Here is a 16,707-nt window from a genome sequence, read left to right as displayed (position 1 = left end):
GCTGAATTACATTATCGCAGCCGGGGTTCAGATGATGAAACAAGCCTCATTTATAATCTTGCACTCAGAGGAGTTTTGTGATCTGAGCAATACGATCCAATCATTATTTAGTTACTTGTTTAATCTGTATTTTACCACAGGGCATTGACTGAATCACAGAATAAGCCTTGTGCTGAAATATTACATATAACTAAACATAAAAATAATATACTAGAACTATTGAATCAAGGTTAGTAGTAAATGAAAATTCATCCAAAGGTCTAAGGGTTATTGAGGCTCTCTCTGTGAACGCATCCCAGAGAGATGCATATGGAGTTGATCTTTAGATTACTTTTACACAGGCAATCCTATTCTGATTGGATGATTTTCATTATCAATCAATCAATCAAATTTATTTATAAAGCCCTTTTTACAACAGCAGTTGTCACAAAGTGCTTTACAGAGACACCCGGCCTTAAACCCCAAGGAGCAAACAACAGTAGTGTTGAATTTCAGTGGCTAGGAAAAACTCCCTAAGAAGGTCGAATTTTAGGAAGAAACCTAGAGAGGACCCAGGCTCAGAGGGGTGACCAGTCCTCTTCTGGCTGTGACGGGTGAGATATTAAGAGTCCAATTGGTCTTTGACCGCTCATATCAGCTCTTATCAAATTAGATGTTTTTCAGATCAGTATTTGGCTACCTGTTGAACATGAGGGATGTAATGGAAACATGAGTGGAAACGGGGGTACTTTTAATCATGTTCCTTCTTCTTTTGTTTTCACTTTGTTCATTAATGTTTGTTCCTTTGTCAAATGTTCGTAGAAATAGCATACATCCACATACCATCTGAAACATTTCCTTCATAGGCAATTCCCATGTCAGTTAAAGTCATTCCATTAAAATGACATGGGCTGCCTTGTCTTTTGACCAGTCACATTGGCTTGTACCAGCAGCATTACTCTGCCTTCCACTGCTGGTTTACCTCTAAAGCGCATAGGTCCTGGTTTGCGACTGTAGTAGGGTCTTTGCTGGTCCGTACCTGGGTGAGAGACCAGATGCTGCTCAAAGTGACTTTTGGAGGGCCATTCATCCCTCTGGTCTAAATAAACCAGAATGCTCCAGGGCAGATTGGGGTACCGCGTTTTGAGTGGGATGTTAAAGAATCTACTGACTCCATGTGGTCACCACAGATCCAATGGTACTGACTGTAAGAGTAGGTGTGTTAAACCCGGTGTTATGGCAACATTTACAATCTGTCCGTCATACAAAACACGGCTAATTAATAATCTCCAGCTTCCAGTCCACTCATTCACCACCTCTTCTCCCCCAGTAACTCCTTCCCAGGTCGTTGCCCTAAATAAAAATCGTGTTCTTATCTGGCAAAAGAAAGGTGAATAAATGCAAAGCACTGCGGATTTAAATGAAATACTTCTGATCTTTTTCAGAGCTTATGGGTCAAAATACTAGTTACTGTGAAAAATGTAAAGCGTGTTAAAGGCACTCCTCGGTTTAAGGGCCAGAATGATACACAGAGGGGGAGGGGGGGTCATTGTTGCAGAGTATGCAGCATACAGGATGAAGCAGTACCTCCTAACAGGGCCCAAAATTCCTTTTACATGGGAATGTTTAACTTTTGCATGATCTTTATTTGTATTATTTGAATATTGTCTTGGCTGTAACATATCTGCCATATCTGCGACCCACAGCTTTTTTATTGGTTTGTTTTTCGTGTCTTCCGGGGGTTGTCAGGTTTGGGGCGAAGTTAATCCACTCGCACATGTCTGTGTTGTGAAGAGGCTTCTAGAAGCCGATCGATACACGCCACAGAACGTGGCAAACGCCGGACACACCAGGACCGTTGGACCCCAGGGGCCGCTCGGGTAGGGCAGGCCGGGTGGGAGGCGGCTCACCCCGTGGGGGAGGGGGGTGTCAACCTCAACAACCAATCACCACCGACCCTCTGGCCTGTACATATTACCTGCCGGTCTCCAGCATACAGCGGTTTTGCCTTCTGCCCTGGGGATCACTCATCGCCCGTCCACAGCTCCAGCATGGTGAGTGGGTTCGCTGCCGGCCAGGATGAAGAAGGGCAAAGTAGTAGACGAGATGCGCGTAAATAAGTGGGTAGCAGTGTCACATCGTTCCAGAGGTGTTTTCTTGTTACTGTAGGTCAGTTTATCATTTCACACGACTGTTATGCTGGTGGGTTATCGCGGTTAAATATTCCCCCAGCAGTCTTGTATTGTCATTAGAGTCAATTGTTTACTGTTTAGCTATTATTTAATCATCATTTAATTGTGTATTCTGTGATGAGATCACGTGTATTGGGATTTTCTAAATACTGTAAATGTGAGCTGTGCCTACACAGCAGCTGGTTATGCTGTGGCACACCTCACCTATGGAGCGGCAGGCAGTGATTTGAACATCTGACCGGTTACCAAAAGGTTGCCAGATCACATCCGTGCTGAACAATCGGCCGTTGTGTCCCTGGGTTACACCAAAAGTCTCTCAGGTCATAATGTACATGTCAACATGTCTTTGGACGATGTGCTGGGTAAAATAAGCACAATGGAAAAATGGAAGGAATACTACGCATACATATGAGATTCAACATGATTGAATTACTTAATGTTTAAATGTTCCAGGTGGGTTAGGGGTTATGCCACTGCCTCTGTCTGTGCCACGTGTTCTGCTGCAGCATAGGTTCAAATCAAAGCCGTCAGCAAATATTCTGCTTTTCATCTTGTTCTCACTCAAGAAGAACTTTTTTTCGCAAGCATCCAAGACAATTGATTTTCATTTTCATTTGCAGACTTCCTATGCCGATAAAGGGGAGAAGGTAAGACCCTCTTTTAAAAGAATTAACACTTACATATGAGAACGTACAATAATCTTGAGCTCATATTGAAATAGAGGGAAATTGCACCAGGATTTTAAGCCTTGGGTCTTTGGAGTTATCCACATGAAAATTATTTAACGGAGAGACCATTTTTAAGATAAATTATTTATATTCCTTTTCCCCAATAGCATGAGAGGGGGAGATTTGTGAGGTTCCACCATGTGACCTTCTGGGTTGGCAATGCCAAACAGGTGAGTCATTAAACACTTCCCCAATAAGGGCCTGAACTGGACCCAACAAGGCATCTGACCAGTGAATTTATTTTACACTGGCCTCCATGGAAATTGAACTCGCAACCATGAAATGTAAGCTCAATGCTCCATTAACTGAGGTACACGAGTGTGCCGTCACGAGTGCCTGACCACAGTAGGGAATTTCCTGGATCACCATCTGCAGTCAAAGACTCTGCGAAAGCCCAGAGTCAACTGAAACATGACAGCCCAGAGTCAACTGAAACATGACAGCCCCGAGTCAACTGAAACATTTGACAGCCCAGAGTCAACTGAAACATTTGACAGCCCAGAGTCAACTGAAACATGACAGCCCCGAGTCAACTGAAACATTTGACAGCCCAGAGTCAACTGAAACATGACAGCCCCGAGTCAACTGAAACATTTGACAGCCCAGAGTCAACTGAAACATGACAGCCCCGAGTCAACTGAAACATTTGACAGCCCAGAGTCAACTGAAACATGACAGCCCCGAGTCAACTGAAACATTTGACAGCCCAGAGTCAACTGAAACATGACAGCCCCGAGCCAACTGAAACATTTGACAGCCCAGAGTCAACTGAAACATGACAGCCCAGAGTCAACTGAAACATGACAGCCCCGAGTCAACTGAAACATGACAGCCCAGAGTCAACTGAAACATGACAGCCCAGAGTCAACTGAAATATGTGACAGCCCAGAGTCAACTGAAATATGTGAACGCCACGAGTCAATTAAACATGACAGCTCTGAGTCAACTGGAATATGTGACAGCCCAGAGTCAACTGGAATATGTGAAAGCCACGAGTCAATTAAACATGACAGCCCAGAGTCAACTGAAACATGGGAAAGCCCTGAGTCAACTGAAACATTTGACAGCCCTGAGTCAACTGAAACGCACAAACCTCCAAGTCTGAAATGATCAACTACATCCTGTCTTCTGTTTCTCTTGCAACTCAACATTAACCCCATTTTTTAATTTAATTTTTTACACCTAATTTTTATATTATTGTTGAATTGGAATTTCAGTGGGTTGTGTGAAAGACCTGCTGACTACAACTAAGACACTGTTGGAAGTGCATCATATCAGTAATAAGTCATCTAATCCAGTATGATCCAGTGGACCCAGGCTGCTGTTTACTGGGTAAACAAAACAAGGCAACTACAAAGGCTGAAAAGTAAAAGTTCATTCAACCATTCCACTTTGAAGTTAAAATGGAAAGAGTAAAAAGGTCATTCAACCAAATCTAAATGTTCATTCAACCATTCCACCCAGGTTGACCAATCACACGCAAAGATTGGCGTCGACGTACCTCACTGGGTGGTACCTGAATGGGTTGTGTGTGGGTTGTGTGTATGCTGCCATTAGGTTATGGATGTGTTGTGAATGGATTATGAGTGTGTTGTGTACAGGTTATAAATGGATTGTGAATGTGTTGTGTACAGGTAATAAATGGATTATGAGTGTGTTGTGTACAGGTTATAAATGGATTGTGAATGTGTTGTGTACAGGTTATAAATGGATTATGAGTGTGTTGTGTACAGGTTATAAATGGATTGTGAATGTGTTGTGTACAGGTTATAAATGGATTATGAGTGTGTTGTGTACAGGTTATAAATGGATTATGAATGTGTTGTGTACAGGTTATAAATGGGTTGTGAAGTCAGTGTCTATTGTCCACCCAGGCGGCTATGTTCTACTGTGATAAGATGGGCTTTGAGCCACTGGCCTATAAGGGTCTGGAGACCGGCAGCCGGGAAGTGGTGTCCCATGTCATCAAACAGGATAAGGTAGTATACACTAACTCATATCCACTTCTGGACACATAGAACCGGTTTCCTGGACCCATGTCAGCCCTAATCCTGGACTAAACAGTTCCGTTTACATTGAAAGTGCTTCTCTGTTTCTCAGAAGTGCTTCTTAGTACCTGGCTTTTTAGACCAAGCAAGACTGTGTGTGAGGAACCGATCCTCTGTCTCTGGTTTTTAAAACCACAACATTGAGTGATTTTATTACCTTCATCAAATTAAGTATTGACCAGTTTTGTTGTCTGTACCTCCTGACCCCTACCCAGATATTATTTGTCTTTGAATCCGCCCTCAATCCAGGAAATGAAGGTTTGTTTTCTTCTCCGAGATTTCAGAAAAAATAAAACAAAGTATCATATAACAAAGTTCATGTTTCAAAGGTTCTTTTTCTCCCTCTCAGAAATGGGGGAACACTTAGTGAAGCATGGAGATGGGGTGAAAGACGTTGCTTTCCAAGTTGAGGACATGGACTTCCTAGTAAAGGTCAGTGAAAAGTACCTCAAGGCATTAAAGAAATGTTTGTGTGGAATCCTTAATCAGTATCTAGAGGGGAGGGCGGAGGGCGGAGGGCGGAGGGCGGAGGGTGGAGGGCGGAGGGCGGAGGGCTTGCTAATGCACATGCCACAGCTCCGGTACACACACACACACACACACACACACACACAGAGGGACAATGTCCACCGGTGAACCTGGGCTGGGGGCAGGTATCAAGGCCAGGGAGACATCATGACCTGGGGCCCTCTGATGATAAGGGGGTGGAGATGATGACAGGACTGACAGGCATAGCGTGTATGACACAGAGGGGTTTGAAAAACACTAGATCTGATGGCCCACTGGTGGGAATCAAACCCAAGAACCTAGCGTTGCGAGTGTTACACTCTCAACAGCTGAGACACAAGGGGCCCGTCCCTCTTTGCCATGATTTCTCTCATATCAACAAAAGCCAAAGCGAGGCGGGATATTCTATCAAGTGATTTGAGCGAATGACCACGAATGGGCAGCTGTTGTAGGGGCCTTCATTGTATATTTTTACTGTGACCGAGTTCTGAAACTGTTTGCAGACAGCCAAAGAGCGAGGCGCAGTGGTGGTCAAGGAGCCTTGGATTGAACAAGATAGCCATGGCAAAGTCAAGTACGCTGTCATTCAGACGGTGAGTCCTCTCTCTCTGTTTCCCCTCAACAAAGCCTATAACATAAATACATATGATCACAGTAATTGTAAACAAACACCTCTCATCTCCATCTTGCCCCAGTATGGAGACCTGACACACACACTCATTGAATACGTGGGACCCTACAAGGGCTTGTTTCTGCCTGGATACAAGGAACCTCTAACCAAAGACTGCCTGCTGCCCACACTGTGAGTTAGAAAGAAACAAATAGAACCTCTGAAAAACTCTCAGGCGTACTATACTTTGAAAAAACTGTCAGGCATGCTAACTTCTCTGAAAAAACTCTCAGGCAAACTAACCTCTGAAAAATAAATCAGGCATGCTAAACTCTGAAAAAAAATATTCAGGCATACTAAACTTTGAAAAAACTGTCAGGCATGCTAAACTCTGATTTTTTTTTTTCAAGCATACTAAACTCAGAAAAAATAGTCAGGCATATTAACCTCTGAAAAAACTCTCATGCACACTAACCTCTGAAAAAAAATATTCAGGCATACTAACCTCTGAAAAAACTCTCAGGTATACTAACCTCTGAAAAAAATTATTCAGACATACTAAACTCTGAAAAAACTGTCAGGCATACTAACCTCTGAAAAAAAATGTCAGGCATACTAACCTCTGTAAAAAATGTCAGGCATACTAAACTCTGAAAAATAATTCTGGCATGCTAACATCTAAACAAAATATCAGGCGTACTAACCTCTGAAAAAAAATATTCAAGCATACTAAACTCAGAAAAAATTGTCAGGCATACTAACCTCTGAAAAAACTGTCAGGTATACTAACCTCTGAAAAAAATTATTCAGACATACTAAACTCTGAAAAAACTGTCAGGCATACTAACCTCTGAAAAAAAATGTCAGGCATACTAACCTCTGTAAAAAATGTCAGGCATACTAAACTCTGAAAAATAATTCTGGCATACTAACCTCTGTAAAAAATATCAGGCGTACTCACCTCTGAAAAAAAATATTCAAGCATACTAAACTCAGAAAAAATTGTCAGGCATACTAACCTCTGAAAGATTTGTCAGGCATAATAACTTCTCTAAAAAAATATTCAGGCATACTAACCTCTGAAAAAACTGTCAGGTATACTAACCTCTGAAAAAAATTATTCAGACATACTAAACTCTGAAAAAACTGTCAGGCATACTAACCTCTGAAAAAAAATGTCAGGCATACTAACCTCTGTAAAAAATGACAGGCATACTAAACTCTGAAAAATTATTCTGGCATGCTAACATCTAAACAAAATATCAGGCGTACTAAACTTTGAAAAAACTCTCAGGCATGCTAAACTCTGAAAAAAAAATTCAGGAATACTAAACTCAGAAAATATTGTCAGGCATACTAACCTCTGAAAAAACTCTCAGGCACACTAAACTCTGAAAAACAATATTCAGGCATACTAACCTCTGAAAAAACTGTCAGGTATACTAACCTCTGAAAAAACTCTCAGGCATAATAAACTCTGAAAAAACTGTCAGGACTACTAAATTCTGAAAAAAATTATTCAGGCATACTAACCTCTGAAAAAAATGGTCAGGCATACTAACCTCTGAATAAAATTGTCAGGCATACTAAACTCTGACAAATTGTCAGGCATACTAACCTCTGAAAAAAAATATTCAGGCATACTAACCTCTGAAAAAAAATATTCAGGCATACTAACCTCTGAAAAAATTGTCAGGCATACTAACTACTCTGAAAAAACTCTCAGGCATACTAACCTCTGAAAAATAAATCAGGCATGATAAACTCTGAAAAGAAATATTCAGGCATACTAACCTCTGAAAAAAAAAATTCAGGCATACTAACCTCTGAAAAAACTGTCAGGCATACTAAACTCTGAAAAAAATTATTCAAGCATACTAAACTCAGAAAACATTGTCAGGCATACTAACCTCTGAAAAAACTCTCAGGCACACTAAACTCTGAAAAAAATTATTCAGGCATACTAACCTCTGAAAAAACTGTCAGGCATACTAAACTCTGAAAAAAAATATTCAAGCATACTAAACTCAGAAAAAATTGTCAGGCATACTAACCTCTGAAAAAACTCTCAGGCACACTAAACTCTGAAAAAAAATATTCAGGCATACTAAACTCTGAAAAAACTGTCAGGCATACTAACCTCTGAAAAAAGTGTCAGGACTACTAAATTCTGAAAAAAATTATTCAGGCATACTAACCTCTGAAAAAAATGGTCAGGCATACTAACCTCTGAAAAAATCTGTCAGGCATACTAAACTCTGAAAAAATTGTCAGGCATACTAACCTCTGATAAAAAATATTCAGGCATACTAACTTCTCTGAAAAAACTCTCAGGCATACTAACCTCTGAAAAATAAATCAGGCATGATAAACTCTGAAAAGAAATATTCAGGCATACTAACCTCTGAAAAAAAAAATTCAGGCATACTAACCTCTGAAAAAACTGTCAGGCATACTAAACTCTGAAAAAAGTTATTCAATCAAACTAAACTCAGAAAAAATTGTCAGGCATACTAACCTCTGAAAAAACTCTCAGGCACACGAAACTCTGAAAAAAAATATTCAGGCATACTAAACTCAGAAAAAACTGTCAGGCATACTAACCTCTGAAAAATAAATCAGGCATGCTAAACTCTGAAAATAAATATTCAGGCATACTAACCTCTGAAAAAAAAAATTCAGGCATACTAACCTCTGAAAAAACTGTCAGGCATACTAAACTCTTAAAAAATATTCAAGCATACTAAACTCTGAAAAAATTGTCAGGCATACTAACCTCTGAAAAAACTCTCAGGCACACTAAACTCTGAAAAAAAATATTCAGGCATACTAAACTCTGAAAAAACTGTCAGGCATACTAACCTCTGAAAAAAGTGTCAGGTATACAACCTCTGAAAAAACTGTCAGGCATACTAACCTCTGAAAAAAGTGTCAGGACTACTAAATTCTGAAAAAAATTATTCAGGCATACTAACCTCTGAAAAAAATGGTCAGGCATACTAACCTCTGAAAAAATCTGTCAGGCATACTAAACTCAGAAAAAATTGTCAGGCATACTAACCTCTGAAAAAACTCTCAGGCACACTAAACTCTGAAAAAAAATATTCAGGCATACTAAACTCTGAAAAAACTGTCAGGCATACTAACCTCTGAAAAAAGTGTCAGGACTACTAAATTCTGAAAAAAATTATTCAGGCATACTAACCTCTGAAAAAAATGGTCAGGCATACTAACCTCTGAAAAAATCTGTCAGGCATACTAAACTCTGAAAAAATTGTCAGGCATACTAACCTCTGATAAAAAATATTCAGGCATACTAACTTCTCTGAAAAAACTCTCAGGCATACTAACCTCTGAAAAATAAATCAGGCATGAAAAACTCTGAAAAGAAATATTCAGGCATACTAACCTCTGAAAAAAAAAATTCAGGCATACTAACCTCTGAAAAAACTGTCAGGACTACTAAATTCTGAAAAAAATTATTCAGGCATACTAACCTCTGAAAAAAATGGTCAGGCATACTAACCTCTGAAAAAATTTGTCAGGCATACTAAACTCTGAAAAAAAATATTCAGGCATACTAAACTCAGAAAAAACTGTCAGGCATACTAACCTCTGAAAAAACTCTCAGGCACACTAAACTCTGAAAAAAAAAATTCAGGCATACTAACCTCTGAAAAAACTGTCAGGCATACTAAACTCTGAAAAAAAATATTCAAGCATACTAAACTCAGAAAAAATTGTCAGGCATACTAACCTCTGAAAAAACTCTCAGGCACACTAAACTCTGAAAAAAAATATTCAGGCATACTAAACTCTGAAAAAACTGTCAGGCATACTAACCTCTGAAAAAAGTGTCAGGACTACTAAATTCTGAAAAAAATTATTCAGGCATACTAACCTCTGAAAAAAATGGTCAGGCATACTAACCTCTGAAAAAATCTGTCAGGCATACTAAACTCTGAAAAAATTGTCAGGCATACTAACCTCTGATAAAAAATATTCAGGCATACTAACTTCTCTGAAAAAACTCTCAGGCATACTAACCTCTGAAAAATAAATCAGGCATGAAAAACTCTGAAAAGAAATATTCAGGCATACTAACCTCTGAAAAAAAAAATTCAGGCATACTAACCTCTGAAAAAACTGTCAGGACTACTAAATTCTGAAAAAAATTATTCAGGCATACTAACCTCTGAAAAAAATGGTCAGGCATACTAACCTCTGAAAAAATTTGTCAGGCATACTAAACTCTGAAAAAAAATATTCAGGCATACTAAACTCAGAAAAAACTGTCAGGCATACTAACCTCTGAAAAAACTCTCAGGCACACTAAACTCTGAAAAAAAAAATTCAGGCATACTAACCTCTGAAAAAACTGTCAGGCATACTAAACTCTGAAAAAAAATATTCAAGCATACTAAACTCAGAAAAAATTGTCAGGCATACTAACCTCTGAAAAAACTCTCAGGCACACTAAACTCTGAAAAAAAATATTCAGGCATACTAAACTCTGAAAAAACTGTCAGGCATACTAACCTCTGAAAAATGTGTCAGGACTACTAAATTCTGAAAAAAATTATTCAGGCATACTAACCTCTGAAAAAAATGGTCAGGCATACTAACCTCTGAAAAAATCTGTCAGGCATACTAAACTCTGAAAAAATTGTCAGGCATACTAACCTCTGATAAAAAATATTCAGGCATACTAACTTCTCTGAAAAAACTCTCAGGCATACTAACCTCTGAAAAATAAATCAGGCATGATAAACTCTGAAAAGAAATATTCAGGCATACTAACCTCTGAAAAAAAAAATTCAGGCATACTAACCTCTGAAAAAACTGTCAGGCATACTAAACTCTGAAAAAAGTTATTCAAGCAAACTAAACTCAGAAAAAATTGTCAGGCATACTAACCTCTGATAAAAAATATTCAGGCATACTAACTTCTCTGAAAAAACTCTCAGGCATACTAACCTCTGAAAAATAAATCAGGCATGATAAACTCTGAAAAGAAATATTCAGGCATACTAACCTCTGAAAAAAATTCAGGCATACTAACCTCTGAAAAAACTGTCAGGCATACTAAACTCTGAAAAAAATTATTCAAGCATACTAAACTCAGAAAAAATTGTCAGGCATACTAACCTCTGAAAAAACTCTCAGGCACACTAAACTCTGAAAAAAAATATTCAGGCATACTAAACTCAGAAAAAACTGTCAGGCATACTAACCTCTGAAAAAACTCTCAGGCACACTAAACTCTGAAAAAAAAAATTCAGGCATACTAACCTCTGAAAAAACTGTCAGGCATACTAAACTCTGAAAAAAAATATTCAAGCATACTAAACTCAGAAAAAATTGTCAGGCATACTAACCTCTGAAAAAACTCTCAGGCACACTAAACTCTGAAAAAAAATATTCAGGCATACTAAACTCTGAAAAAACTGTCAGGCATACTAACCTCTGAAAAATGTGTCAGGACTACTAAATTCTGAAAAAAATTATTCAGGCATACTAACCTCTGAAAAAAATGGTCAGGCATACTAACCTCTGAAAAAATCTGTCAGGCATACTAAACTCTGAAAAAATTGTCAGGCATACTAACCTCTGAAAAAAAATATTCAGGCATACTAACTTCTCTGAAAAAACTCTCAGGCATACTAACCTCTGAAAAATAAATCAGGCATGATAAACTCTGAAAAGAAATATTCAGGCATACTAACCTCTGAAAAAAATTCCGGCATACTAACCTCTGAAAAAACTGTCAGGCATACTAAACTCTGAAAAAAATTATTCAAGCATACTAAACTCAGAAAAAATTGTCAGGCATACTAACCTCTGAAAAAACTCTCAGGCACACTAAACTCTGAAAAAAAATATTCAGGCATACTAAACTCAGAAAAAACTGTCAGGCATACTAACCTCTGAAAAAACTCTCAGGCACACTAAACTCTGAAAAAAAATATTCAGGCATACTAACCTCTTAAAAAACTGTCAGGTATACTAACCTCTGAAAAAAATTTCAGGCATAATAAACTCTGAAAAAACTGTCAGGACTACTAAATTCTGAAAAAAATTATTCAGGCATACTAACCTCTGAAAAAAATGGTCAGGCATACTAACCTCTGAATAAAATTGTCAGGCATACTAAACTCTGACAAATTGTCAGGCATACTAACCTCTGAAAAAAAATATTCAGGCATACTAACCTCTGAAAAAATTGTCAGGCATACTAACTTCTCTGAAAAAACTCTCAGGCATACTAACCTCTGAAAAATAAATCAGGCATGCTAAACTCTGAAAAAAAATATTCAGGCATACTAACCTCTGAAAAAACTGTCAGGCATGCTAAACTCAGATTATTTTTTTCAAGCATACTAAACTCAGAAAAAATTGTCAGGCATACTAACCTCTGAAAAAAACTGTCAGGCATACTAACCTCTGAAAAAAACTGTCAGGCATACTAACCTCTGAAAAACTGTAAGGCATATTACCCTCTGAAACATGGTGGTTGTCCCCCCCTCCAGGCCACCAGGACTTCTACACTTCATCGATCATATTGTTGGAAACCAGCCGGATGATGCCATGGTGCCAGTGTCAGACTGGTGAGGGACCCACAGGTCACACGCACACAGCAGACAGGGCAGAGAGACAATGGCTGAAAGAGAAGAAAACTTTACAGTTCACACAAAATAGTCTCAAGAAGTGCCGTTATTTTTTCCCCCGTAGGTTCTCAGGTCACATTACACTTGATTGCAGGCAAAGCCGTACGAAAGGAAGGGACAATAGATGAGGAGGAAGAGAAAGCCATTTGAGACTAATGAGATAAGCAGCTTGAGGGTTAATGAACCATGTCTCCATGTCTTCAGGTATCAGAAGTGCCTGCTGTTCCACCGTTTCTGGTCGATTGACGATAAGCAGATCCACACTCAGTACAGCTCCCTGAGGTCCATCGTGGTCACCAACTATGAGGAGACCATCAAGATGCCCATCAACGAACCGGCCCCCGGCAAGAAGAAGTCGCAAATCCAGGTTTCAACCTCCTTGCCCTTTAACCTGTGTGTTTGTGTGTGTGTGTGTGTGTGTGAGTGACGGTCCTGAATCGGTTGTTGCCTTATTTCAACAGGAGTACTGTGACTACAATGGAGGCCCGGGGGTCCAGCACATCGCCCTGAACACGTCGGACATCATCCAAGCTGTACGTAAGCCCCACACACCAAAAAGAAACACCTTGGTATATACACTGCTCCTTTACGATAGTTTCCATGTGCTTTTGACATCCGTATTCTTGGGGCAGTGTGAGGTTTTAATTGATCGAGACTGAGGGGGCGATAGAGTGAAGTGGTTTGGCCTGACTGAGCAGCGAGGCGGGTTCAAAGCCAGTCCACGGCAGTACACATGTACCAGAGGCAGTGGCATAGAGCGCCAGACCTCCCCAGGCCACTAGGCTTGATGCTTAAGAGACAGCCCAACGGAGCAAGCATACTGAATGCTTACTGAAACATGGGGGTATGTTTTAATGTTTTTTGGGCTGTTTAACTGTTAAAGCTTCGTAATTGAGCATCACAGTATAGCCAAAACCAGTTGCATTCGGTGCTCAAGACAATAGAATACAGAAATGTCTCAGGGCAAATGAAAGCATCGTAAACACAGCATAATCAGTAGCTTCATCCGCCACTACTTCTCTTCTTTTGGAGCCAAGCAAGTAGTTACAGGCAGATTGGGCTCATTATCCATCCGTCTTTATCCCTATCTAAAAACAGATCGTGAATCTTAGAGCCCGGGGGATGGAATTCCTGACGGCCCCTGATTCATACTATGAGATTCTCAGGGAGAAACTAAAGACTGCTAAGATCAAGGTGAAGGAGGACCTAAAGAGGCTACAGGTAACGAGGGGATATTGTCATATTGGGGATATTGTCAATGCATATGCATACTGGGGCTTTTCTCTATGAATCTGTAGTGTGATTCCTCACAATCCTTCCCTTGGTCTGCTCTCTCAAAACACATTGAAAGAGAATAGCAAAACATTCCTTCCGTCGGAACTCCTCCAAGATTTATTTTGAAACTAGGAAAGGCCAAAGACTCAAGATTCAAGAACAGACATCTTGAGGGTCCTGGCTATATTGTAATTCAGAGCTAATCCTTCTCTGTCTTCCCGCCTGTTTCATTCTCTGTCTGTCTTGTCTGCGTCAAGGAACTGAAAATTCTGGTAGACTTTGATGACAAAGGCTACCTACTCCAAATCTTCACCAAACCCATGCAGGACCGACCAACCCTCTTTTTGGAAGTCATTCAGCGTCACAACCACTTTGTAAGTTCATCAGATCGTAAGAATCCTAACACACATTAGCTTTTCCCCCACAAATACTCTCAAACGTGTACATTTTATTCATTAAACACACACAGCGACTGGATACTAATGGTAAAAAAACATTATACATATTTCTCTATTAAAATGGAAAATATTGTGAATCTTTTATGAATACTACTGGCCATTTCTTGTGGTTGTTTAGCTCAGAAGCCTCCCTTTCTATGTATCTCTCTCAAACACACACATCTGCCACAGGATCTTAGAAGTCCATAAAAGCGCAGCCCAGAATGGCCTTAACACCTGTTATGGCTCCCACCCAAGACGAACGTCACACAACCCAGAGTTGCAAAGGACCAGTAAATCTATCACAGATGGAGATTAGAGACCAACTGTAGGCTGGGGAGCTGGAGCTGAGCTATAGTTGTGAATTGAGTTTCCCCCTGTGGCACTTTGGGTTTTAACCATGAGAGCTGTCACCTTCCTGCTGGAACAGGCTCCCTGGTCATGTGTGAGTGTTTCAGCCTAGGGGTGGTGGGCCTGGATCTAGTGGATTCGATTGGTTATTCCAAAAACTATAAAACGGTACACCACACCAAAGAAACCACAAAAACAACCTTGACCTTCACCGTCTTGATCTTTTTCCTAGGAATTTTTTTTACACGATTAATTGGAACCAATAAGTTACATGTTTTGTTCGGAGACAAACTGGCGTTAAAATGTAAAAACCCTTGATTGATTTTTTTGCATCAGTAATTCAGGATCAAAAGACATTAAAGCCAAACCACAGAGTTTCTCCTTCAGAATTACCAAAGGCTTTCCGTGGCCTGGTTTATACCTAGTTCTAACATGCATCCCTCATCCTTATACTGTCCTGATCTGGCCAGTTCATCGGAACCACAATGTGTACAAGATCAAGATACAGGACGGATGAAACGAGGGAGAAACGAGGCATTCCTTCAGCCTACCTTTACAAATTACACTGAATAATTTCAATCTTGAATGTTAAAACAGAACTTTGCCAATACATGTCAATGACTGACCCCTGTGTGTGTTTCACACTGTAGGGCTTCGGCGCTGGAAATTTTAAGTCTCTGTTCGAGGCCATCGAGAAGGACCAGGATGCCAGGGGCAACCTGACTGTTTACTGACACCACACCACCATTGTGCTGCTACTACATGTTCTACTGCCTGATTATTGTTGGACAACGTCACCTAAAGACATTTAAAAACCAAGATTTCCCACCTATTTCAATCACCGTATATGACATGTTGATGACAAATTCAAAGCAATCTGTGAAACGTCCCTGCTTCATCACTGTCAAACATGCTATCTCTGTGAAACATTTCTATAATATCGCTGTGAAACGTCCCTGCTTCATCACTGTCAAACATGCTATCTCTGTGAAACATTTCTATACTATCGCTGTGAAACGTCCCTGCTTCATCACTGTCAAACATGCTATCACTGTGAAACGTCCCTGCTTCATCACTGTCAAACATGCTATCACTGTGAAACGTCCCTGCTTCATCACTGTCAAACATGCTATCACTGTGAAACGTCCCTGCTTCATCACTGTCAAACATGCTATCACTGTGAAACGTCCCTGCTTCATCACTGTCAAACATGCTATCACTGTGAAACGTCCCTGCTTCATCACTGTCAAACATGCTATCACTGTGAAACGTCCCTGCTTCATCACTGTCAAACATGCTATCACTGAGAAACGTCCCTGCTTCATCACTGTCAAACATGCTATCGCTGTGAAACGTCCCTAAGCTATCGCTGTGAAACATTTCTATACTATCACTGTGAAACATCTCTATGCTATCACTGTGTAACGTCTGTATGCTATCACTCTGACGCGTTTGTATGCTAGCACTGTGTAACATCCCTATGCTATCACTGGGAAACATTCCCATGCTATCACTGGGAAACATCCCCATGCTATCACTATGTAATGTCCCTATGCTATCACTGGGAAACATCCCCATGCTATCACTATGTAATGTCCCTATGCTATCAATGGGAAACATCCCCATGCTATCACTGGGAAACATCCCCATGCTATCACTGTGTAACGTCCCCATGCTATCACTGGGAAACATCCCCATGCTATCACTGGGAAACATTCACTAGCTTCCCATTTTTTACCCTTATAAGGTAAGAGCTTGCATTCAACAGTTGGTATTTTTTCCAAAGACATACCCATCAGTGACAACATAATGATCATTCTGATTCAAATGATGACTGCAAAATTGTGTCAGAAAAAATAAAAATAAAATGTTTTATGCAGCAACAGAGATTTTTATTTCAAAATAATTTATT

General features: G+C 39.9%; 1 protein-coding gene across 1 annotated transcript; it reads left to right on the top strand.

Annotated features, from left to right (window-relative positions):
- Positions 1 to 1,957: 1,957 nt before the first annotated feature.
- hpda (4-hydroxyphenylpyruvate dioxygenase a) lies at positions 1,958 to 16,675 on the top strand. Its single transcript, XM_013134772.4, has 14 exons — positions 1,958 to 2,033; positions 2,792 to 2,818; positions 3,007 to 3,069; positions 4,774 to 4,878; positions 5,163 to 5,205; positions 5,297 to 5,379; positions 5,958 to 6,047; positions 6,150 to 6,256; positions 12,595 to 12,672; positions 12,937 to 13,099; positions 13,194 to 13,265; positions 13,831 to 13,953; positions 14,265 to 14,381; positions 15,446 to 16,675. Exons 1-14 carry the CDS (start codon positions 2,031 to 2,033, stop codon positions 15,527 to 15,529), a joined length of 1,158 nt encoding a protein of 385 aa, XP_012990226.1. The 5' UTR covers positions 1,958 to 2,030; the 3' UTR covers positions 15,530 to 16,675.
- The last annotated feature ends 32 nt before the right edge of the window (positions 16,676 to 16,707 follow it).

Source organism: Esox lucius, chromosome 7, assembly GCF_011004845.1.
Source record: "Esox lucius isolate fEsoLuc1 chromosome 7, fEsoLuc1.pri, whole genome shotgun sequence".
NCBI lineage: Eukaryota > Metazoa > Chordata > Actinopteri > Esociformes > Esocidae > Esox > Esox lucius.
The sequence above is the reverse complement of the archived record's forward strand: the minus strand, read 5'-3'. Positions and strand labels throughout refer to the sequence as shown.